The 23,109-nt window shown below is 46.6% G+C and overlaps 2 protein-coding genes across 2 annotated transcripts; both read left to right on the forward strand.

Moving 5' to 3' along the window:
- The first annotated feature begins 1,803 nt into the window (after nt 1-1,803).
- Nucleotides 1,804-5,968, forward strand: LOC118077425 (kyphoscoliosis peptidase-like). Its single transcript, XM_060271019.2, has 5 exons — nt 1,804-1,929; nt 3,476-3,584; nt 3,755-3,872; nt 4,506-4,691; nt 5,765-5,968. The coding sequence occupies exons 1-5, from the start codon at nt 1,804-1,806 to the stop codon at nt 5,886-5,888; spliced, it is 663 nt and encodes a 220-aa protein (XP_060127002.2). The 3' UTR covers nt 5,889-5,968.
- An 8,578-nt stretch (nt 5,969-14,546) lies between these two features.
- LOC148686994 (kyphoscoliosis peptidase-like) lies at nt 14,547-23,109 on the forward strand. The gene is made up of 6 exons (XM_088662684.1): nt 14,547-14,657; nt 15,608-15,716; nt 16,986-17,103; nt 18,824-18,985; nt 20,143-20,328; nt 22,281-23,109. Exons 1-6 carry the CDS (start codon nt 14,550-14,552, stop codon nt 22,357-22,359), a joined length of 762 nt encoding a protein of 253 aa, XP_088518810.1. The 5' UTR covers nt 14,547-14,549; the 3' UTR covers nt 22,360-23,109.

Here is a 23,109-nt window from a genome sequence, read left to right on the forward strand (position 1 = left end):
GGTAGTGGCGCCCGCCCTGCGGAACACTCTCCCATCAGATGTCAAAGAGAACAACAGCTATCAGATTTTTAGAAGACATCTGAAGGCAGCCATGTTTAGAGAGGCGTTTAATCTTTAATCGATTATTTTATTCTTCTGTTGGAAGCTGCCCAGAGTGGCTGGGGAAACCCAGCCAGATGGGCGGGGTATAAATAAATTATTATTATTATTATTATTATTATTATTATTATTATTATTATTATTACTATTATTATTATTAATGCTTTAATGTGCATCTTGCCTCATCCCCAAAGTAGCAATTTTGTAGGCTTTCCAGGAGGAGGAGAAAGATCAATGGCGCTTAAGAAAAAATATCTGTACGGTAAATATAACTTCTTTGTTATGGCTATATATGGCTATATATTAGGTGTGGGGAACGTTCCGCCCTCCAGATGTTGTTAGACTACAAATGCCAACAGCCTCAGTGAGAATGACCAGTCGCGAGGAATGATGGGAGTTGTATATCATAGTAGTAGAGAAAGCAGTTTTCATGAGAGCCCTTCCACACCTCTTGAGATGTTCTGGGAACAAGGCTTGCATGGTGAAAATTAGATGCACCGTAGATTTACCAAGGCCGGCCCTAATGTTAGGCAGTGAGAGGGCCATCTCGGGCGGGTAGAGGGAAGAGAAAGCACATCCTTGCATACTATGCTGTTTGCCCTATGTCCAACTAGGTTAGCCTGCTCTCCTCAGGTATGGTAAAGGATTCTGTCCCATCACCACTGTGAAATGGGGTTTCTATATGTGGCATGTGGGCAGGTACATTTTGTCCATCACCTCAAGCAGCCCTGTTTGTGTCACTGTTACACTATCATGATTTAAAAAAAATCCTTCCAGTAGCACCTTAGAGACCAACTAAGTATGTCATTGATTGGTATGAGCTTTCGTGTGCATGCACACTTCTTCAGATACACTGAAACAGAAGTCACCAGACCCTTATATATAGTGAGAGGGTGGGGAGGGGCATTACTCAGAAGGGTGGTGGGAATGGGTGATTGGCTGATAGGAGTGGTAAACCTGTGGACGACTGACAACTGCAATTGGTCTTACAGGAAAAAAGCAAGAGCTAAAAATAGCTTTATCATGTATAATGAGATAAGAATCCAGTGTCTCCTATTCAGACCGGTCTCTCTGTGGGTTTACGTTTGGTTGTTGTTGTTTAGTCGTTTAGTCGTGTCTGACTCTTCGTGACCCCATGGACCATAGCACGCCAGGCACTCCTGTCTTCCACTGCCTCCCGCAGTTTGGTCAAACTCATGTTCGTAGCTTCGAGAACACTGTCCAACCATCTTGTCCTCTGTCGTCCCCTTCTCCTACGTTTGGTAATAAGTTGCAATTCAGCAACTTCTCTTTCCAGTCTATTTCTGAAATTCTTTTGTAATAGGACAGCTACTTTGAGATCTTGTATAGAATGTCCTGGGAGACTGAAGTGTTCTCCTGCTGGTTTCTCTGTCTTGTGATTCCTGATGTCAGATTTATGTCCATTTATCCTTTGACGTAGGGTTTGGCCTGTTTGTCCAATATAGAGAGCTAAAGGGCCCTGTTGGCATTTGATGGCATACACAATGTTTGAAGATGAGCAATTAAATAGTCCTGAGATGGTATGTTTCTAAGGTGTCTCTAAGGTGCTACTGGAAGGATTTTTTATATTTTGTTTCGACTACGTCAGACCAACACAGCTTCCTACCAGTAACTAGAGGTTTGGTTGTGAGGTGCAAACCACACCACTCCCTTTGGTAGATTTGCCTACTCTAAAACCGCCCTATGAGAACAGATCAAAACCAACGTCTTCCATGTGTCTTCCTAGATTATCCTTGGGATGAATCCAATGAGAAATCGATAGAAATAGACTTGACGCAGTTCGAGGAACTCGATGCCTATGCAAGGAAGGTATGCTGTCTCTTACTGTGATGTATTTACAAGTGGAGTAATAGTTCTGCAAAGAATCTGCTAGGATGCCAATTAGGTTTTTTTTTTAATTGTGACGGTTCCCTCACTGCAAGAAGCGAAGTTACAGGGAACCAGGCGGAGGGCCTTCTCGGTGGTGGCGCCCGCCCTGTGGAATGCCCTCCCATAAGATGTCAAGGAAATAAGCAACCACCTGACTTTTAGAAGACACTTGGAGGCTGTCACGGTCCAGTCGGCGGGCGGTTGTAGCCCTGACTGAGGACGTCAGGACCAGAGGCAAGATGGTGATGTAGAAGCAGGAACAGGTGCAGGGCTGAGGGTCCAGCAGCAGGCAGTCGCAGGGTAGAGGCGAAGGTCTGGGAGTCAAGGAGCAAGGCGTCGGCAAGGCAAAGGTCCAAGGGTTGAGGATCAAGGCGTCGGCAAGGCAGAGGTCCAAGGGTCGAGGATCAAGTTGTCAGCAAGGCGAGGGTCCACGGAGCAAGGTGTCAGCAAGGCGAGGGTCCACGGAGCAAGGCGTTGGCGAGGCAGGGGTCCAAGGAACAAGGCGCCGGCAAGGGTCCAAGGGTCGAGGATCAAGGTGTCAGCAAGGCAAGAGTCCAAGGAGCAAGGAGCAAGAGGCCAGAGGTAACCAGGCAGGGATAGCATTGCTGTGGCAAAGAGCTGAAAGGAAATGCTGAGCTTTTATCCCTCCCAGCTCCTGCCACCAGGTGCAGTGAGGTATCAAGTGGCCTCACCTGAGCGACCACTCCTTGCCTCTCCAGCACAAGCTGAGGTCTTCACCTGAGTGGCCACTCCTTGCTTCTCCAGCACAAGCTGAGGCAGACCCCAGTCCTGCAAAGCACTACAGGCCCCAGAGCCTGACTCCTGCCCATTCTCCTGACAGAGGCAGGCCTGTTTAGGGAAGTTTTTAATGTTGGATGTTTTATCGTGTTTTTAATATTTTGTTGGGAGCCACCCAGAATGGCTGGGGAAACACGGATGGGAGGGGTATAAATAAATGATGATGATGATGATAATGTATCCAGGAGTACCTCTAACTATGTCCTAACTCAGGCACATCCAACAGGTAGATCGTGATCTACCGGTAGATCACTGGACGTCTGTGGTAGATCACTGGTAGATCACTGGCTCTCCCCAAAGAAGCTCAACAACTTTGACTCCCCTGAAAAAAGCTCAACATTTTTCATTTTTGCCCTGCACCCCAAAGAAACGGGCCTTCCTCCTTCCTAAAAAAAGGCTCAACAATTTTGACCTGAACCCCCCAAAAGGGGGTAGATCACCGCCAGTTTTTAACTCTGTGAGTAGATCGGAGTCTCTTGGGAGTTGGCCACCCCTGCGGTATTCAGGGGTGCAACCCCATCCAGAATAGGAAACCTGTCAATTTCTGGAATATGTGAACAACCCACCAAGATACTCCATCGCCCCAATAAACTCAGTTTATTGTCCCCCAGCCAGTCCACCACTGCATCCCGACACTGACCCACACTAAATGCTACCATACCAAATCTCTTTCCCTTTTGTGAAACAGGTAAATGTCAAGGATAGCGTGGAAAACCTGGTGAGTGTCTTGCTCCAAAAAGCCCACAGTGACCTGGAGAAAGTCAGAGCCATTTGGATGTGGATTTGCCATCATATAGGTGATTTGTTACACAATAAACTTTTGTTATTTCATTAAGGAGAAATAAGTACGTTCATTGACTTGATTGAACCCTCGGATCTTCTGAACATTTGTAACTCTTGCAGACCCTTGTTCACTATGCGTTTCATGCTTTGGGGTGATGTTTCACAAATGTGTTTATTTCTCCAGAATATGATATGGAAGCCTTCTATGACGGAGCCAAGAGGGCTTCAGAGGCAGCAGATGTCCTACAGTCAGGAAAAGGAATTTGTACAGGATATTGTGGCCTCTTCAAAGAAATGTGCAGGTGACTCCTTTCACTCCTGGGAGTGACGCGGTGGCTTGGGTGCTCGCAGGCTCTGCGCTGCCCCAAACAGTCTGCCCGCTGCCTCCCTCACAGCTGTAGGGTGGCTGAGTTGGAGGAGGCAGGGCAGACTCCTCGGAGGCCCTGTGGAGTGTCCTGCCCCGGCTGGCCCCGCCCCATGGGTGGCTGGCCCCGCCCCATGGGTGGCTGGCCCCGCTCCTTGGACACAGGGAATGCACACCGCCCCAGGCGCCCGATCGGCTTTGCTCTGCCGCTGCCCAGGCGACACTCAAAATAATTCTATTTTCTCCATCAAAATCCCACAATTGTTGTTGTTGTTTAGTCGTTTAGTCGTGTCCGACTCTTCATGACCCCATGGACCACAGCACGCCAGGCACTCCTGTCTTGCACTGCCTCCCACAGTTTGGTCAAACTCATGTTCAATGCACATCCCTAATGAGGCAGACCGGAGAAGACAGAACAAGTGCGAAAGGCAATGAGCTGGCAAGGCTTCTTGTTTGCTGCTTCTGAAAGCAGCAAGGTGAAGGAGGACCTTGTTCAGAAAGAAAATCAGTGAAAGCAGCCACAGTCCCTTGATGACAATGCTGTTCCTGAATACCTTTCTTTCTTTCTCAGTCTTGCAGGGATACAGTGCAAGACGTTGTCGGGCTACTGCATAGGGTATGGATACAAAGCAGAAGAGGTCATTGCGGAAAATAACAGCCATGTCTGGAGCACTGTGCATCTCGATGGAAGGTGGCACCTTTTGGACAGTACGTGGGGAAGCGGCTCTGTGGATGACAAGGGCAACTTCACTTTCAGGTATGTTGTTAGGCAGAAAGCCCAGCGATAGTGTGGGACACAACAAAGGCATAGCTTGATTCTGTTGCGTCTAGAGAACTCCCCCCCCCCTTGGACCACATCTCAGAGTTGGTGATTTGACAGCCACAGGGCTGACTATTATATTCTGGTGTGGCTAGAATTAAGCCATTGGCATGGCGTGTCATGGTGGGAGGGAGATTATGTAAACTCCTCCAACCATCCATTTATCCTCTTGAGTGGTTCTGGAGTGTTACGTTTACCTTGGGGATCCTGGAAGCTGGGTTGTTGTTTGTCAACCTAGTGCTGTGTTGGACTACAACTCCCACTGTCCCTAGCTGGGTCTGATGGGATTTAGAGTTTGGCAACATCTAGAGCGAATCAGATCAAGGAAGGGTCATACAGACCTTTAACTAACGTTAGCCATGGTTTGTTTAAACAAGCTAGATCAGGCATAGGCAACATTGGCTTTCCAGATGTTTTGGAACTACACCTCCCACGATCCCTGACCACTGGCCCTGTTAGCTAGGGATCATGGGAGTTGTAGTCCCAAAACATCTGGAGAGCCAAGGTTGCCTATGCCTGAGCTAGATAGATCAGCTATTGTTTGAAGATGGCTTGTCAAACCATAGTTAACATAAAGCAATGTTTGTCAGATTTGGGTAAGACAACAAACTTTGGTTAATCTAAACTAGGAGGTCATTTCCAAACTCTTTGCAGGTGGGCAGGGATGGAGGGGGGGCGGGAAGAGTGTGAGCCTGTGGCCCGCTATGGCTCATTCTCAACATGCTAAATCAGGCATCCCCAAACTGCGGCCCTCCAGATGTTTTGGCCTACAACTCCCATGATCCCTAGCTAAGAGGACCAGTGGTCAGGCACGATGGGAATTGTAGTCCAAAACATCTGGAGAGCCGAAGTTTGGGGATGCCTGTGCTAAATTATAGTTCTACTTGAAATCTGAATTGGGCATGTAAATATTCCATACTCATTCTTTGACAGCTTTGCCTGCTTCACCCCGGTTCTGATTTCAGAAATGTTATGAAAGACTGCATGACCCCCACGGTCTTCTTTTGCAGATACAATGAGTTTTACTTCTTTACCCACCCTGCTCTGTTTATTGAGGATCACTTCCCAGATGACCCCAGATGGCAGCTTCTGAAACAGACATTAAGGCTGAAGGGGGACGGATGTGATGGCTAAAATATGCCTGAGTTTCATTCAGTAGGACTGACTGCCTGGAACATCCACAGAAACATCACCTGCTGAAACATGTAAAATTGACTAGATAGACTGGGTCTATCCAGAACACAGTTGCATTGGCAATCAGTCTCACGTTTTTCAAAAGGGAAGGACTGCGTCACACAAGCCAATACCCTAACAAAACAGGAGCACTGGGGGAAATCTGTGTATTTGGCAAGTTAATGTTTTTAGAGACAATTGCACTTATGACACACACACACACACACACACACACACACAAAATTTAAATAATTCTATATATATATAGGGGTCCTTAAATAAAAGGACACATTCTACTCATGTAAAAACATGCTGATTCCCAGACCGTCCGCAGGCCGGATTTAGAAGGCGATTGGGCCGCATCCGGCCCCCGGGCCTTAGTTTGGGGTCTCCTGGCCTAGAGCTTGCTGATCAGAAGGTCGGCAGTTCGAATCCCCACGACGGGGTGAGCACCCGTTGCTCGGTCCCAGCTCCTGCCAACCTAGCAGTTCGAAAGCACATTAAAGTGCGAGTAGATAAATAGGGACCGCTCCGGCGGGAAGGTAAACGGTGTTTCCATGCGCTGCTCTGGTTCGCCAGAAGCGGCTTTGTCATGCTGGCCACATGACCCGGAAGCTGTCTGCGGACAAATGCTGGCTCCCTCAGCCTATAGAGCGAGGTGAGCACCGCAACCCCAGAGTCGGTCACGACTGGACCTAATGGTCAGGGGTCCCTTTACCTTTATACACACACACACACACACCCCGATATATAGAAACCTTGATGTCAAACCAAAGTGACCTTAGCAGCCGCTTGCCAACCAGAACAGAATAATTACATTAGTGTACTGTTTGTATGTTGCTTAGAGAGGGCTAAGAAGCAATCAAGATTGCTTTCGGCAATTCACATTCACTGCTAATGTGGACTTTTGCTACTTTAATATGTGGAAACTTTGAGCCTGTGCTGGTGGTGGATGTCCCCATATATGTGAAGAGGACAGTATTGAGGACAAACTTTGTTTTGGGATGACGTTCTAAGATCCCGTGTGATAGAACTTTATTTCCACCTCCTTCCTCCTGCCTTGCCCCACCCTCTGGCCCTAGGCGTCCTCATAAGGGAGCTGGTTCTGGAGGGAGAAATGTGAGGGGAGAGACTTTGTCCAGCAAGGCCTCCTTCCAACTGCCTCGCTCCACCTTCTAGTCCCTTGCTTCTCAATTTGTATTGTATTATGTACTGTGGCGTGCCGTTGTTTTATTGATTATAGTTTAGAAATTATTTATTGTAACTGTTGAGTGGATTTCTGCTTAACCTTTATATGTTGATATTATTTTATACTATTCTAATGATGGTTAAAGGTTACTTTTTGATGCGGGTTGCTTATTTTAAAGTTTTGTTTTATTATCACATTTTTGTATTGCATTAGATTGTTATAAGATGTACATTTTCTGTTTCTTCAGCTTGTAAACCGCCTTGAGTATTGTAAGTTAGAAAGACATACAAATTTAAAATGATGATGATGACGATGATTTTTCGTTCCATGTGTCATATTAAGGCCCATTTTTGGAGAAGGAATTTGGGAAGGCAATTTGAAGGAGAAGGCCCATGGGAAGAGAAGACCAATTTGGAGAAAGGTCACAATGTGAAGAAAGGCCAACAATCCGGGGAAGACTTAAACAGCAGAAATCCAAAGAGGCATCTCCTTCTCTAGGGCATCACCTTTCCCAATTTTTGCTTGTTATACTGTAAGGATCCATAGCCCAGTTCTTTTGTGTGAGTACACCCCCTGCCCCTTTCCACCCCCCTTTTTCAGGGTTTCTCTTCACAAGGAAGAAAATATCCTAAGTTGTGTAACATTTGGTTAGGAAATAAAGATTTGAACTTTTATTTTTTGTCTGCTTGGTTATCCTGGTGTCTTGAAATCCACTTTGGGTACAGAGAATATGCTGACTCATTTGGGTCGCTTATAAAAACAGTGTTTGCAAAACAAAGCAGCGACTGGGTCCGTGTCCGCTTCTCTGGAGCAGCAGAAAACAACCTTTTCCCCTCCTCCATATGACATCCTTTCATATATTTGAACATGGCTATCATATCACCCCTTAACCTTCTCTTCTCCAGGCTAAACATACCCAGCTCCCATAGCCGTTCCTCATAAGGCATCGTTTCCAGGCCTTTGACCATTTTGGTTGCCCTCTTCTGGACACGTTCCAGCTTGTCAGTACCGTTCTTGAACTGTGGTGCCCAGAACTGGACACAGTACTGCAGGTGAGGTCTGACCAGAGCAGAATACAGTGGTACTATTACTTCCCTAGATCTAGATGCCCCTATTCAAAACTATTGTGAGGCAAAGTAAGAGTCCATCAGTTCCTGAGGTAAAATTTTGGGGGTGGGGAATGTCTGACCTCTGAGCACATCTTGCCCCCTCCCAGAGTCTTCCCCATTTGGTCCATGAGGCTATTCTCACATCAGGTAAGGGGTGAGGCTTGACTGATAGGACATGGCTTTCCAAAACTGCTTTGCACAGCCCTCAAAGCATGGGACTTGTTGTCAGGAGCCTCTGAAGAAATGCAGAAACCAGAGACCCATTGCTAAGCAGGATGGCTCCCCCTTCATATCAACACAGAACATCCCGTTCAGTTGGGCTGAGCAGCCATGGCACTCCTGGCATAGAGCTCTATGGTGAGCAGAAACACAGTACTAAGTAGAATTGCCCATCCCTTCAGGAGAGGGGGCGATCCTTCTGAGCACTAAAAAAGGAGGGAGAATTTTCTTCCCTTCCCTGTGAAGCGCAAGCTTGCTGAGCTCTTAATGAGAGAGATGGGGGCTCCCAAAGTCTTCCCCTCCTTCCTGTTAAGCCTGATCTCACTGCACTAAAAGGGCGAGACTCTCCAAAACTGTAGTGATATTAGGCTTGATAGTCCTCTTTCCTCCTAACTTTTAAGCCTGATTTCTCTTTGTTGGTAGTGAAAGGGATTTTGACAGGGGGCAGTCCGGTCAAATTTGACCCAATAAGGATCTGGCACCTGAAGTCAAAAGGTTTCTCACCTATTCAGCCTAGCTGGAGAAAGCCAGCTTGAAGAAGCTGGTAGAAGCTTCTAGATCAGGCATCCCCAAACTGCGGCCCTCCAGATGTTTTGGCCTACAACTCCCATGATCCCTAGCTAACAGGACCAGTGGTCGGGGAAGATGGGAATTGTAGTCCAAAACATCTGGAGGGCCAAAGTTTGGGGATGCCTGTTCTAGATGCTTCAAGAAATAGGGTGGAGGCCTGGCAGCAAAATATAAATTCTATCAAGGCAGATGTGTCTGATAGCTAACCTAAAAAAAGCATCCAATTACTAAATATATATTCTAAAAACATTAACTTACGACCACCAAGCCCCCTGTCTGACTTGTCTTTAAGATTTTAAGATTGTTGAGGGCAAGCACCTGCCTTGTGTGTTGTTGTTGTTGTTGTTGTTGTTTTTTAAAAAAAACTCTGTAAGATGCCTACATTGATGGTATAGTACAAATAATAGGCCTGATCAGATTCTCAGGGAAGAAAATAGGACTGTCCTAAAAAGAGGCTTTCATGATACACATGACAAAACATTTATGCTATATGAGTTGCGCATTGTATTGTTACATTGGTCATAATAAATGTTGACTGTAAAACACATTTCACAGAGCATCACATCACTTTTTTTTTAATGCTAAGAAACTCAAAGGAAAGAGTTAAAACGTGAAGGTTTTTTCTTCTTTGCTGAGGGAGAAAAAAGTGTTTTGTGACCAACTTAACACACACAACCAATGTTAAGTTTTATTGTATTAAGCTCATTGGATTTTCATATAATTTCTTGTCAGTTAACAAAACGAGGAAATCAAACTATCAACAAATAAACGTCCATTAGTCTGTTTTCTTAGAGACATATTTAACTAAACTTTAGGGCAAAATAGATAAATTCTGAGTCATCCGGATGTCATGCTTCTGACTGCTTTACTTATGTATAAAACGTCATTAAAAAAACACAACCTTGCCAGATAATGAAACTGTGAAAGTTTATCTTTAAAATGATACAGAACATGTTCACTCTGCATGAAAATTGGGGGGTGGGGAAGAGTGTCTCTGCATTGACATTTTCATGGAACGGTGCAATTCTTTTTGTTCCCCTAAATAAACATGACTGTCTGAAAATATAGTGGAGTTAAAAGCAGGAATGAATGAATAAACATGGATTACCTTTTTTTACTATCAAAATTATTAAACAGTACTTTCTCTTCCTAATAGCAATTATAGGTATAGATAGCAATTATAGGTGTGTGTGTGTGTGTGTGTGTGTGAGAGAGAGAGAGAGAGAAAAGCAAACAAGGACACAGGAACATAGACTAAGACTTACCATAATCTATCTGGAAAAAGTTTATAAAATTTATGCGTGGTTGGGAGAAAGTGGATAGGACAAAGTCCTTCCCCCTCCTGCCAGGAGCATAGCAATGTGGGGGCGTGGGGAGCGGTGCACTCCCTCCTGAGCGGATCTGAGTTGTGGCGCTCACACCGCCCCCCCCCCGGTGGGTGTATTTTCGCAATCAGCGTGATCGCCGCCGTGGAAACCTGCCCACGATTGTGCAAATACACTTAGCAGGCAGTGCTTTCACCCCCCCCCCCCCGGTGGTCAGTGCTTGCACCCCGGGCGGTGTGCAGTCGCACAGGCGGCGGGCACTCCCATAGAATCATAGAGTTGGAAGAGACCACAAGGGCCATCCAGTCCAACCCCCTGCCAAGCAGGAAACACCATCAAAGCATTCTTGACATATGCCTGTCAAGCCTCTGCTTAAATACCTCCAAAGAAGGAGACTCCACCACACTCCTTGATAGCAAATTCCACTGCTGAACAGCTCTTACTGTCAGGAAGTTCTTGCTAATGTTTAGGTGGAATCTTCTTTCTTGTAGTTTGAATCCATTGCTCCGTGTCCGCTTCTCTAGAGCAGCAGAAAACAACCTTTCACCCTCCTCTGGCGCTGTGCGAGGATTGCTGTGGTGGCAGCCCTGTGGGTGGGTCACTCCGTCCCCGCCGCACCGGGTACTGGGGGAGCTAGCTACGCCCCTGCCTCCCGCCCCTTATAACACTAGATTCAAGAAAGATAGAAGATAGTACTTTTTCCATGGAGCACATAGTTAAACTATGGAACTTGTTCCCAAAACTTGGATGGCTTTAAAAGAGCATTAGACACATCCTTGGAGGAGAGGGCTACAGTACTAGCATTGATGGCCAGGGCCGGCTCTAAGGCAAGGCTGGGGTGGCGCAATGCGCCAGGGCACCGGGCCGCCAGGGGGGACGCTGTGCTGCTGCGCCCATGGCAGCCGCACTGCGTGCTGCGCCCGCCAGACAGCCGTGCTGCGAAACGGGGTGGGGGTGGGCGCCGGAGGGATCTTCGCACCACGGTGCCAGGGCGCCAGATACGCTTAAGAAGGCCCTGTTGACGGCTATGCTCTGCCTGCACAGCTGGAGGCCAAAATGCTTCTGAAGAATACCAGTTTCTGGGAACCACAGGAGAGGAAAGGAAATGAGCAATGGGGACACCTTCTGGATCTGCGCTTCCCCACACAGGGAACTTTGACACACTCCAGTGCTGGTTTGCTGAAACATGTTATGGTTTCCCCTTTGTTTTGACTTCATGGATGCTCTTCCTGCTATTCTTATCCTAACGCCAAGGTCTCCAAGCAAGCGTTTGATAAACCCAGATCAAGCCTTACCCCTCCACTTGGGCATTTCATTCCTGGCTTGAAGCACTTAGCTGTTCCTCCAAGGAGCACCTCGAGAGAAATAGTCTCTACGGCAGCAGAACTTTTTCTCCAAAGCAGGGAAAAAATAATCTCCTGGACCGCTGAGCATCTGAGCCCCCCCCCCAAAGGTAACCAAAGCACCTTAATTTGCTTGCATTTCTTAGAAAGAGGGTTGAAGCAACCGACTGGGTATAGGAACTGTCTAATTAGTAACTGATTAAGTTTTGCGGGCTGGAATTCTAGGAGAGTTTTCAGGCAAGATCTCATTCCATGAACTTTGCAGGTCAGAGGAACAATGTAGCACACCCCTCCGTTTCATGAGGTCTGTGTGAGCAAGTGTAAATGTTGTGAGCTAGTAACTTGCGGGCTCATTTGATAAGTTACAGTAGGCACCAGGCAGTGGCTTTAAACACAATATGCAAGAATTCTCCCGGTTGCGCAACTGAGCTGCGAGGTCCTTTTGTATTCCAAAAGAAAAGATGTGTGTGATTGCATTGCTCTTTTATAAGAAAAAGAAACAAAATTATTATTATTTTTTAAGAAAAGAAACAATCTTTTGTTGATTATTGTCCCAAGTATGATGTGGGAATTTTGCTCTGGGGGTCTCCTTGTGGTCTCCTTGCTCCTTGCGCTGGCCAAGCACAAAGGAGCTTTTCCATTATGTCCATTTTGGACTTCCCAAGGGTTGAAAAACCCAGTATTTGGGGGGGGGGCGTCGTCGTCCAGGACAACAGTGGAATAGGGAGGATCTTGTGTGGATGCCACTTTAGGCTGCAATCAGGGAAAGCAGATAAAACTACTTTAGGCTGCAAGCCTAACCCCACTTGCCGGGGAGCAAGCCAAACTGAATTCAATGGGACTTATTTCTAAATAGACATGGTTAGGATTGCATCTTTAGAAGGCAGTCTCAACCTACATAGGGGGTACTGGTCTCCATAGTAAAACTGTTGGGATTCCATCCAGCGGAGTCGGATTTAGGGTGGTGCAAGTTAGTTCCCCTTCATGTATATATATTATGCTGATGCTGATGTGTTCAAAAGGAAACACTTAGTAATTCTTTGAAGGCGGCAAGATGCCAAACTACAATTCCCACAATGCACTAAGAAAGGATGGGGAGCCTGAGGCCCTCCAGGAGTTGCTAGCCTGCATCTCCCATCATCCGACACCTTTGGTTGAATGGCGGTGGGGAATCCAGCAGCCTCTGAGAAGCCACAGGTTCTGTTGTTGCATTAAGGGCAGTTATGAAAGTCAGACTGGCATAAGGGCAACAGATTGGGGATGGGTTATCTGGGGCTGTGCAAAGCTGTTTCCCACCAGTCCCAGCCAGCATGGCCGATGATCAGGGACGATGGGAGTTGCAATATATGAAGAAGAGTTTGAAGAGAAGAGTTTGGATTTGATATCCCGCTTTATCACTACCCGAAGGAGTCTCAAAGCGGCTCACAATCTCCTTTCCCTTCCTCCCCAACAACAAACACTCTGTGAGGTGAGTGGGGCTGAGATACTTCAGAGAAGTGTGACTAGCCCAAGGTCACCCAGCAGCTGCATGTGGAGGAGCGGAGACGGGAACCCGGTTCCCCAGATTACGAGTCCACTGCTCTTAATCACCACACCACACTGGCTCTCAATATGCTTTAATGCACATCTCATCTCATCCTAACAGAAACATTTTGTAGGCTTTCAAGATGGGAGGAGTACAAGCATCTATGCCGCCTCGGGAAGAAGAGCTGTATGGTAAATAGAAGTTCTTTCTTATGCTTATATATGGCTATTGATCTGGATCCTCTATATCAGCTGTTGGGAACCTTTGACCCTCCAGATGTTGTTGGATGACAACACCTGTTAGTCCCAGCAAGCATGGCCAGGGATGATGGGAGTTGTCATTCCCCAGCATCTGGAGGGCCAAAGATCCCCTACACCTGCTGTACAGTGGTACCTCTACTTATGAATAACTCTACTTACGAATGTTTCTACTTACGAATGGAGCTCCGTCCGCCATCTTGGATGTAGTTTAGATAGGATTTTTTCTACTTACGAATTTTTAGATAGGGTTGCTTCGACTTACGAATTTTTTCTCCCAATGCATTCCTATGGGATTCAACTTACAATTTTTTTTGACTTGCAAATGTGTGTTCGGAACGCATTAAATTCGTAAGTAGAGGTACCACTGTATATATTAATAGTACTTCTCTCAGTACTTAGTAGTGCTGAGTATCTTAGGAAATCATTTTATGAGCCCGTCACTCAATCACCCAGTGGCGTAGCTAGCCATTCGGGGGCCCAAGCCACCACATCACTCCCAGGAGAGATGTGTGGCATGGGCACGCTGCAGGCCCCGTGGGAAGTGCTGCCCCCTGCGGTGTGGCGCCCAGTGCCCCCCTCCCCCTCCCCCCTAGCTACACCTCTGCACCCACCTCTTGAGATACCCTGGGAACAAAAATTAACTGTACTCAGTGTTTTTTTCCCTAGAAAAAGGGGTGCCAGAACTCACCCCGAACGCTTCCCTTGTTCTTGAATCATTGCTTCAACACTGGTGATCTTTGCTTCTTCCAGTACACTGATATTAGTCTTAATCTAAGGAGGTACCAGCTGTTCCACTGGGAAGTGCAAACCATGCCTTATACATTGTGTACTGTGCTCAAAAACAGTCTTGCAAGATCAGATCAAATCCCTACCTGGTTCAGCATTCGCCCTCTCCTTCCTTCTCTCTGTGTCCTTTTAAGCAGAGCAATGTTGGTCACAGCTGAAGCGCCTCTACTCCCTGCTGCTGTATTTCACTTGGGGGAGAAGCAGAAAAGACTCCTGTTAGTTCCCTGTATTCCAACCCTTTAAATCACATTCTGGGTCATCCTTTGCTCCCCCTGCCTTTCCCCACTGTTTCTAGAATGACTTTTCAATGTTTGTTCCTAGATTATCCATGGGATAAATCCAATAAGAAATCAATACAAATAGACTTGGAAAAGTTTAAGGAATTGGATGCCTATGCACAGAAGGTATGCTGTCTCTTATTGTAATATTCAGCAAAGAATTTGCTAGGATGCTGAAGTTTTTGTGTGCATTTGGAATTTGAGAGTTCTTTCTTTCTTTCTTTCTTTCTTTCTTTCTTTCTTTCTTTCTTTCTTTCTTTCTAATTATTTAAATTGATTATTTAAATCAATTTTAACAGAAAATCCTCGGTGCCCTTGCCAAACCACAACTCCCAGGAATCTCTGGGGGGCCTCGCAACAATTAAACTTGCATAAAATTAATATACTGGTGCAGTAATCAGCCCTGGATCCCCCCCCTCCCAGTGCTATCAAGGGACAACAGTAGGGCTGGCTCAGGATCCAGGGTTGCCTTAGTCCAGGCATCCCCAAAGTGCGGCCCTCCAGATGTTTTGGCCTACAACTCCCATGATCCCTAGCTAACAGGACCAGTGGTCAGGGATGATGGGAATTGTAGTCCAAAACATCTGGAGGGCTGAAGTTTGGGGATGCCTGCCTTAGTCCCTCCCTGCCCCCAGAATGGCCCTCCAGCTGTACTTCCACCCACCCAAAGGAGCAATGGGGGAGCTCTGCACTTGTGGGGGTACAGTGGCAAAGAGGATTTGGGTTTCAGCGGAAGATTGTGGAAATAACCTACCTGTGAACCCTGGAAAAAGGAACGGTTAATCATGCTTCTCCCTTCAGAACAACTGCCCCCCCCTCCAGGGTACATTTTTGGCAAGTATAATAAATTGATCGATCAATCAATCAATCAATCAATCAAGTAAAACTCATACACTTAATTGACTAACTGTGCAACCCTGAGTGGTTTTACAAAGCCCCAGTGAATTCAGCAAGAGACATGTAGGATTGCACCCTAAAATTTCTTTAAACAAGTAGACTTAGGTAGAAGAAAGGAACTGTTGCCCCCCCTCCTCCATAGTAACTGCTTCCAAATCTATTTACCTTCTGTGAAACAGGTGGATGTCAGGAATAGCGTGAAAAACCTGGTGAGTGTCTTGCTCAAAAAAGCACACGGGGACCTGGAGAAGGTCCGAGCCATTTGGATGTGGATTTGCCATCATATAGGTAGGTGGGGGTGCCACCTTTTTGCATACTTTAGTTCCCTTGGCCTCTGACAACTTCCGGTATTAAAAGATCAGCCTTTGTCACTGCCCTGCGCCCATGAATCCAGCCCTGTAGCAGAGTTCTTTAGCAGACATCCAGTCCAGTGATTGCCAGCTGAGGAAGATGGATACCTAAGGTCCTATCAAACTAATTCAGATTAGACCGGCTGAAATCAATGGATGCAAGTAACGAATGGCCCTTAAATTCAGTGGGCCTACTCTGAGCACGGCATACTTGCAGCTGGCTCGGGCATTTTCACCATTTCATAGCCGGTCATGTCAGTTCCATTTGCACAAAGGATTCTGGATTGTAACCCGTGTCGATCAGTGATTTGGTGTTTGGCTCTCACAGAGATTGATTGGGATCTCTGTTCAGCCATGAAACCCAGAAGGGATCAGGAGGTGCTCATTGATAACAGAAACCACTGGGTTAAGGCTGACTGAAAGTCCAGAGGTGTAGCATTATTATCAATTTACGATGGGGTGGAAGGTTCGCAGGCTATGAAGGACTCGCTCACAAATTTACTGACAGCTGCACGAATTATTACAGCTAGGAAGTGGAAGGGGCAAGCAGAATATAAAATGGAAGAATGGTATGAAGAGGTGTGGGGGTATAGCTATTAATGATAAATTAACACGTGCCATTAAGGTAAGACGGGGAATATGCAGGAGAAATTATTTTGAGGAGATATGGAAGCTGTTTGTAGAATTTGTACTGTTAAAACGGAAAGGGGTCAAACCATCGCTAGAGGTGTTGAAATTTTGGGAGCTTGGGTAGTTACAATGGAATGGTCTTGGTGGTGGGGTGGACATTTTTATTCTCATTTATTTATTCTTATTAGTTTGTCAAAATAAAATAAAGGTCACAGCACGGGGGGTGGGGGAGGAGGTGCTCATTCAGGCCCCTGCCTCCAGACTCCTAACCCTTGCACCAGTGTGTATTTTTATTATGCAACAAGACCCTGGATATACACAAAGCACCTCTCTGGCAGATTTACGAGTGCTTCCAGACTTTCTCTTTTGAGGTGGGATTGAATCACATACGGGCAAGTTCATGTTGTACAATTAAAAGTTCATTTGGAGCTCTTGCAAGACAAGCCACCCCACCCCCCACCCCCAATCAGATTTTTGCAACAAGGAAAGAGATTGAGAAACACGCTGGAAAGTGTGGGAAAGTGTTGCCACCCCACAAGCAAATCAAAATGGGTGCTCATTGCCTTTATTTCTACAGAATATGACGTGGAAGGCTGCTATAACCTGGACAAGGTGTCTTTTAAGCCAGCTGATATCCTTCAGTCAGGAAAGGCTATTTGCGGTGGATATGCTCGACTCTTTCAAGAAATGTGCAGGTAACTTCTGTTGGCTCCAGCCATCATGGCAAGTGGTTGTTACTTGGCAGTAGCGATAGGAGATCTGCAGAGCCACAGGTTCCCCACCCCTTGCCCTAGGCAGCTATCTCCACACATAGGTGTGATCAACTCACACATGACGGCGCTCAGAAATCAGTAAATCAATATTTTCTAAGCAGGAAATGGCGGGAGAGAGCTGGAGAGTCCTCATGGCTCAAGAGGAGTCCCTCCCCAGAACCCAAAGAGGACTTTAGTGGGGGCGGAGGAAGCCCCAAAGAGAACGGAAGCACAATAGGGCTTTGTTTAGGCTGCTCAGCCTCCCCACCTAGCAGCTGACGCATGTCACAGCGTGGCAGGAGCTGCTGCTGCTTTCCCACAGGTCCTCCAGCCAACTCCAGGGCTTCAACTCTAGTTGAAAAGAGAGTTGTGTGGAGAGAGAGAAGGAGAGAGAGCTGGAGAGCAGGAAAAAAAACAGCGTTTTTTTATTGTGTGCTCCCTACTTACACAGGGATGCGGGTGGCGCTGTGGTCGAAACCACTGAGCCTCTTGGGCGTGCCAATCAGAAGGTCAGCAGTTTGAATCCTCGCGACGGGGTGAGCTCCCGTTGCTCGGTCCCTGCTCCTGCCAACCTAGCAGTTCGAAAGCACGCCAAAAAGTGCAAGTAGACAAATAGGTGCCGCTCTGGCGGGAAGGTAAACGGCGTTTCTGTGCGCTGCTCTGGTGTCGGTGTTCCATTGTGCCAGAAGCGGCTTAGTCATGCTGGCCACATGACCCGGAAAAACTGTCTGCGGACAAACGCCGGCTCCCTCGGCCTATAAAGCAAGAGTCGTCTGCGACTGGACTTAACTGTCAGGGGTCCTTTACCTTTACCTTTACCCTACTTACACGATTTTTGCTTACCATGCGCATGAGGTTCTGGAACATAAACCACCACATAAGTGGGGGTATGCTCACACTGTGAATGATCCTGAAGCAAACTTGCATATATAGGGTTGCACTGAATCGAGTAGATCCATTGGAATCAATTGACTTAAAAATTATTTGAATTTAATGGGTCTCTTCCCTGATGTGACTTAGTTCCTCATCCACACTTACCTTTGCTCTGTGCTTTATAGGCACAGGTCCTGGCTTTCCAGGCCTGTGCCCAAACGTTGTTGTTGTTTCATCCCAGGAGAACTTGTGTTTTCCTGCCAAATTGGAGCAAATGACAATCAGTGGAGAACCTGATTGCCATTTTCTCTGACCCAGCAAAATGAAGGACAGCCACTCCAGCCTATCAAAGCAGTGAAAGCAACCACTTGTGCTCTTGGTAGCTGAAATATACTTGGAGTCGAGAGTGAATTTCATGCTCTTTATTCAGCTCGTAGTCATCAAGGAGAAGAAGAGAAGAATGCCCTTTCCCCAAAACCATCAATGGGCTTTGCATGATTGGCTACTTCAGGGCTACACCTGTGGGCCAATCAGTTTGTAGATTGACTTCTGCCAGCAGCCTAATTGGCTGCTCCTGCAGGCCAATCAGGTTGGGGATTCACTTCTGCCAGCTGCCTGATTGGCTGCTCCTGCAGGCCAATCAGGTTGCGGATTCACTTCCACCTGGAGTTGGATTGGGTGGCTCCTGCGGACCAATCAGACTGCTGAATCTGGATCCTATTGTTCTATGATTCAGCTCAGTACATAACAGTAGCAACGGTGTTCCTGAATACCTTCCTTCCCCTCTCAGTATTGCAGGGATACAGTGTGAGTATTTGAGAGGAAGCTCCAACGTAAAGGGGAAGAACAACCATGCCTGGAATGCTGTTCGCATTGATGGAAGGTGGCACCTCTTAGACTGCACCTGGGGAAGTGGCACTGTGGATACTGCTTTCAGCAAGTTCACTTTCAGGTACGTTGTTAGGCAGTAGAAAGACCAGGCAGAGCATGGGACACACTGAGGGTATAGTAGAAGAAGAGTTTGGATTTGCTATCCCGCTTTATCACTACCCTGAGGAGTCTCAAAGCGGCTAACATTCTCCTTTCCCTTCCTCCCCCACAACAAACACTCTGTGAAGTGAATGGGGCTGAGAGACTTCAGAGAAGTGTGACTAGCTCAAGGTCACCCAGTAGCTGCAGGTGGAAGAGCGGGGAATCGAACCCAGTTCACCAGAATACGAGTCTACCGCTCTTAACCACTATACCACACTGGCTCTCACAGTTTTCCTTTGCTTGGACCACTTGTCAGAGTTTGCGATTTGATGGCCGCGGGGCTGATTAATGTAAGCAAGTGCAATAAGAATGTGGCCGCTAGACAGGTGAAAGGGAGCGGCTGCCAAGACCATATAACACCGGTCCTGAAAGACTTATATTGGCCCCCAGTACGTTTCCAAGCACAATTCAAAGTGTTAGTGCTGACCTTTAAAGCCCTAAATGGCCTCGGCCCAGTATCCCTGAAGGAGCGTCTCCACCCCCACCCTTCAGCCTGGACACTGAGGTCCAGCTCTGAGGGCCTTCTGGCGGTTCCCTCACTGTGAGAAGTGAGGTTACAGGGAACCAGGCAGAGGGCCTTCTCGGTAGTGGCGCCTGCCCTGTGGAACACACTCCCATCAGATGGCAAAGAAATACAATAACTATCTGACTTTTAGAAGACATCTGAAGGCAGCCCTGTTTAGGGAAGCTTTTAATCTTTAAGAAATTAGTGTATTTTAATATTTCTGTTGGAAGCCGCCCAGAGTGGCTGGGGAGGCCTGGTCAATTTATAAGTAATAAATTGTTGTTGTTGTTGTTAAGCCATGGGCATGGAATGTCGTGATGGCAGGAAAATTAAGTAATGTCCGCCTACCATCTATTTATCCTCTTTGAACAGTTCTGGAGTGCTATGCTTATTCTGGGCTACATGTGTAAAACCTGGGGGATTCTGGAGGCTGGATTGTTGCAACACAGCAGCTTCCTCAACCATGTGCCCTCCAGCTCCCCTGGATCACCACTCTGCTTGCCTGTCTGGCCCTGGTGCTGATTTAGGCATTATTATGAAATGCTGCACTCTTGCACCTTCTCCTTTTACAGGTACGATGAGTTTTACTTCCTTACCCACCCTGCTCTGTTTATTAAGAAGCACTTCCCTGAGGACCCCAAGTGGCAGCTTCTGAAACAGACGGTGACACTGGAGGAGTTTGAGCATCAGTACGATCCTGACTTACATACAGCAGGACTGACCGGCGCAGTCATAAGAATATCAACCACTGAAAATGGGTAAAGTCAGTTAGAAGCATCTGTCTTGTTCCCTTCGATTATCACAGTTACATGCACAATCACCCTCATGTATTTCAAAGGGGAAATGCTGCCTAGCACATGCTGTTACTGCAGTGTATATAACAGGGGTGGAGAACTGGAGGCCCTTTCAGAGGTCCTGGACTACAACTTATCCAGAATGCGGCAGCTAGACTGGTGACTGGGAGCCGCCGCCGAGACCACATAACACCGGTCTTAGACCTACATTGGCTCCCAGTACGTTTTCGAGCACAATTCAAAGTGTTGGTGCTGACCTTTAAAGCCCTAAACGGCCTCGGTCCAGTATACCTGTAGGAGCGTCTCCACCCCCATCCTTCAGCCCGGATACTGAGTTCCAGCTCCATGGCCTTCTGGTAGTTCCCTCACTGTGAGAAGTGAGGTTACAGGGCCTTCTCGGTAGTGGCACCCACCCTGTGGAACGCCCTCCCATCAGATGTCAAGGAAATAAACAACTGTTTGGAAGACATCTGAATGCAGCCCTGTTTAGGGAAGTTTTTTAATGACTGATGTTTTAATGTATTTTTAATCTCCTGTTGGAAGCACCCAGAGTGGCTAGGGAGACCTGGCTGGATGGGCAGGGTATAAGTAAGAAATCATCATCATCATCATCATCATCATCATCATCATCATCATCATCTCCCATTATCCCTGACTATCATGTGGTTGATGGGACATAAGAATTCAGCAACATCTGGAGCAAATCAGATTGGCAAAGGCTGGTTTAGCACACCACCCCAGACTCTCAACCGTGGTTAATGTTATAAAGTTATAGAGTTCTTCTAGAGTTGGAAGGGACTGCAAGTGTCATTTATCCTAACCCAGGATTATTATTTTTTGCCCCGTGTGAGGCTCAAACCCACGACCCTGAGATTAAGAGTTTGAACAAGCTAGCTGGGTAAGCTATGGTTTAAAGATGGCTTATCAAGCCAATTAACCATGGTTAGCAGTAAGCACAGTTCATCAGATTTGGGTGAGGCAACAAGCTGTGGTTAAGCCTAACTAGGATGTAGTTTCCAAATTCTTCACCGCTTAAGTAGAAACCATGGTTTCACTTGACCTCTGAACTGGGTCTGTAAGTATGCCATGCTCAACCTCAGATACCTTTGTTTGTTTGCCCCTATTGCTTTTGTAGGGAAGCAGGTAGCACTGTGGTCTAAAACACGGAGCCTCTTGGGCTTGCCGATCAGAAGGTCGGCGGTTCGAATCCCCGTGACGGGGTGAGCTCCCGTTGCTCTGTCCCAGCTTCTGCCAACCTAGCAGTTCAAATGCACACCAGTGCAAGTAGATAAATAGGTACCACTGTAGCGGGAAGGTAAATGACATTTATGTGCGCTCTGGTTTCCGTCACGGTGTTCCGTTGCACCAGATGCGGTTCAGTAATGCTGAACACATGACCCAGAAAGCTGTCTGCAAACAAACGCCAGCTCCCTCGGCCTGAAAGCGAGATGAGCTCCACAACTCCATAGTCGCCTTTGACTGGACTTAACCATCCCGGGGTCCTTTAGGTAAAGGGTAAAGGGATCCCTGACCATTAGGTCCGGTCGTGATCGACTCTGGGGTTGTGGTGCTCATCTCGCGTTATTGGCTGAGGGAGCTGGCGTACAGCTTCCAGGTCATGACAAAGCCGCTTCTGGCAAACCAGAGCAGCACACGGAAACGCCGTTTACCTTCCCGCTGTAGCGGTACCTATTTATCTACTTGCACTTTGAGGTGCTTTCGAACTGCTAGGTTGGCAGGAGCAGGGACCAAACAATGGGAGCTCACCCCATCGCGGGGATTCGAACCGCTGACCTTCTGATCGGCAAGCCCTAGGCTCTGTGGTTTAACCCACAGCGCCACCCACATCACCTTTACCTTTATTGCTGATTTAGAAAGTGTTGCTAAATACTGCACTGTTGACCTTTCTTTTTCAGGTACCTTGTGGTTTACTTCCTTACCCATCCTGTTCTGATTATTAGCACTTCCCAGATGATCCCAAACGGCAGCTTCTGAAGCAGACATCTGCACCTGCAGCAGCTTGAATGTAATCCGCCTACCGTGTATTTTGATATCCTTCAAGGACAGTCACTTGTCTCTGGCATCACTGCTAAACTGACCATGGTTTTGATGCATTGATTCATATACACAAACAAAAGTTTTTTTAAAAAATGGAAAAATATATGTAACATGATACTTGTTTCAATGACCTCTGAAGTATATGCTAAAAATCGATTGCAGTAGCTATTTACAAATTTACAGTATAACAAAGAAATCGTGGAGATGTTCCAGGATTTCTTTTTAAAGGCCATATAAAAAAATGAGTAAAGTGAGAAACCCTAGATTGATTTTGAAAAGCAGATAATGAAAGGGTCCAATTAATGTTTAGGCATAAACTTGTGTTGAACCCCCCCCCCCCAAAAAAAAACCTCATTCAGTTTTCAGACTTTCAGAACTTTTATCCTTCACAGTACAGCAACACAAATCATTAGGATTTTATCCACCATATTCTTGAGGCACTCTAATGTGGTCTTATCCATTCACTTAAAGTAGTAGGAGATTTTTTTATATAGCAAACAGTAAATAAAAAGAGTAAAATCCATAAATTGGTGCAAACATTTGGGGCTAGCCTTTGATTTCCCAGTGTGTTTGTAAATGCAATAAAGTTTCACTGTTCTCCGGCAAATGTGTCCTTGTGTTTTGTTCCTCTTGCTTGATTCAGTTGTTTAATATGTGGCAATCTAACAAAATTACAGTCATGCCTTG

The sequence above is a fragment of the Zootoca vivipara genome, chromosome 2 (assembly GCF_965207765.1).
Source record: "Zootoca vivipara chromosome 2, rZooViv2.hap1.1, whole genome shotgun sequence".
NCBI classification, from domain to species: Eukaryota; Metazoa; Chordata; class Lepidosauria; order Squamata; family Lacertidae; genus Zootoca; species Zootoca vivipara.

Bases quoted from the DNA above. Each gene is read 5' to 3' on its own strand.
- LOC118077425 (XM_060271019.2), top strand. From the start codon at position 1,804: ATGAGAACAGATCAAAACCAACGTCTTCCATGTGTCTTCCTAGATTAT. The intron at 3,873-4,505 runs GTGACTCCTTTC...TTTCTTTCTCAG, and splicing joins CTCTTCAAAGAAATGTGCAG to TCTTGCAGGGATACAGTGCA. The intron at 4,692-5,764 runs GTATGTTGTTAG...CTTCTTTTGCAG, and splicing joins AAGGGCAACTTCACTTTCAG to ATACAATGAGTTTTACTTCT.
- LOC148686994 (XM_088662684.1), top strand. From the start codon at position 14,550: ATGACTTTTCAATGTTTGTTCCTAGATTATCCATGGGATAAATCCAAT. The intron at 14,658-15,607 runs GTATGCTGTCTC...TCTGTGAAACAG, and splicing joins TGGATGCCTATGCACAGAAG to GTGGATGTCAGGAATAGCGT. The intron at 15,717-16,985 runs GTAGGTGGGGGT...TTATTTCTACAG, and splicing joins GTGGATTTGCCATCATATAG to AATATGACGTGGAAGGCTGC.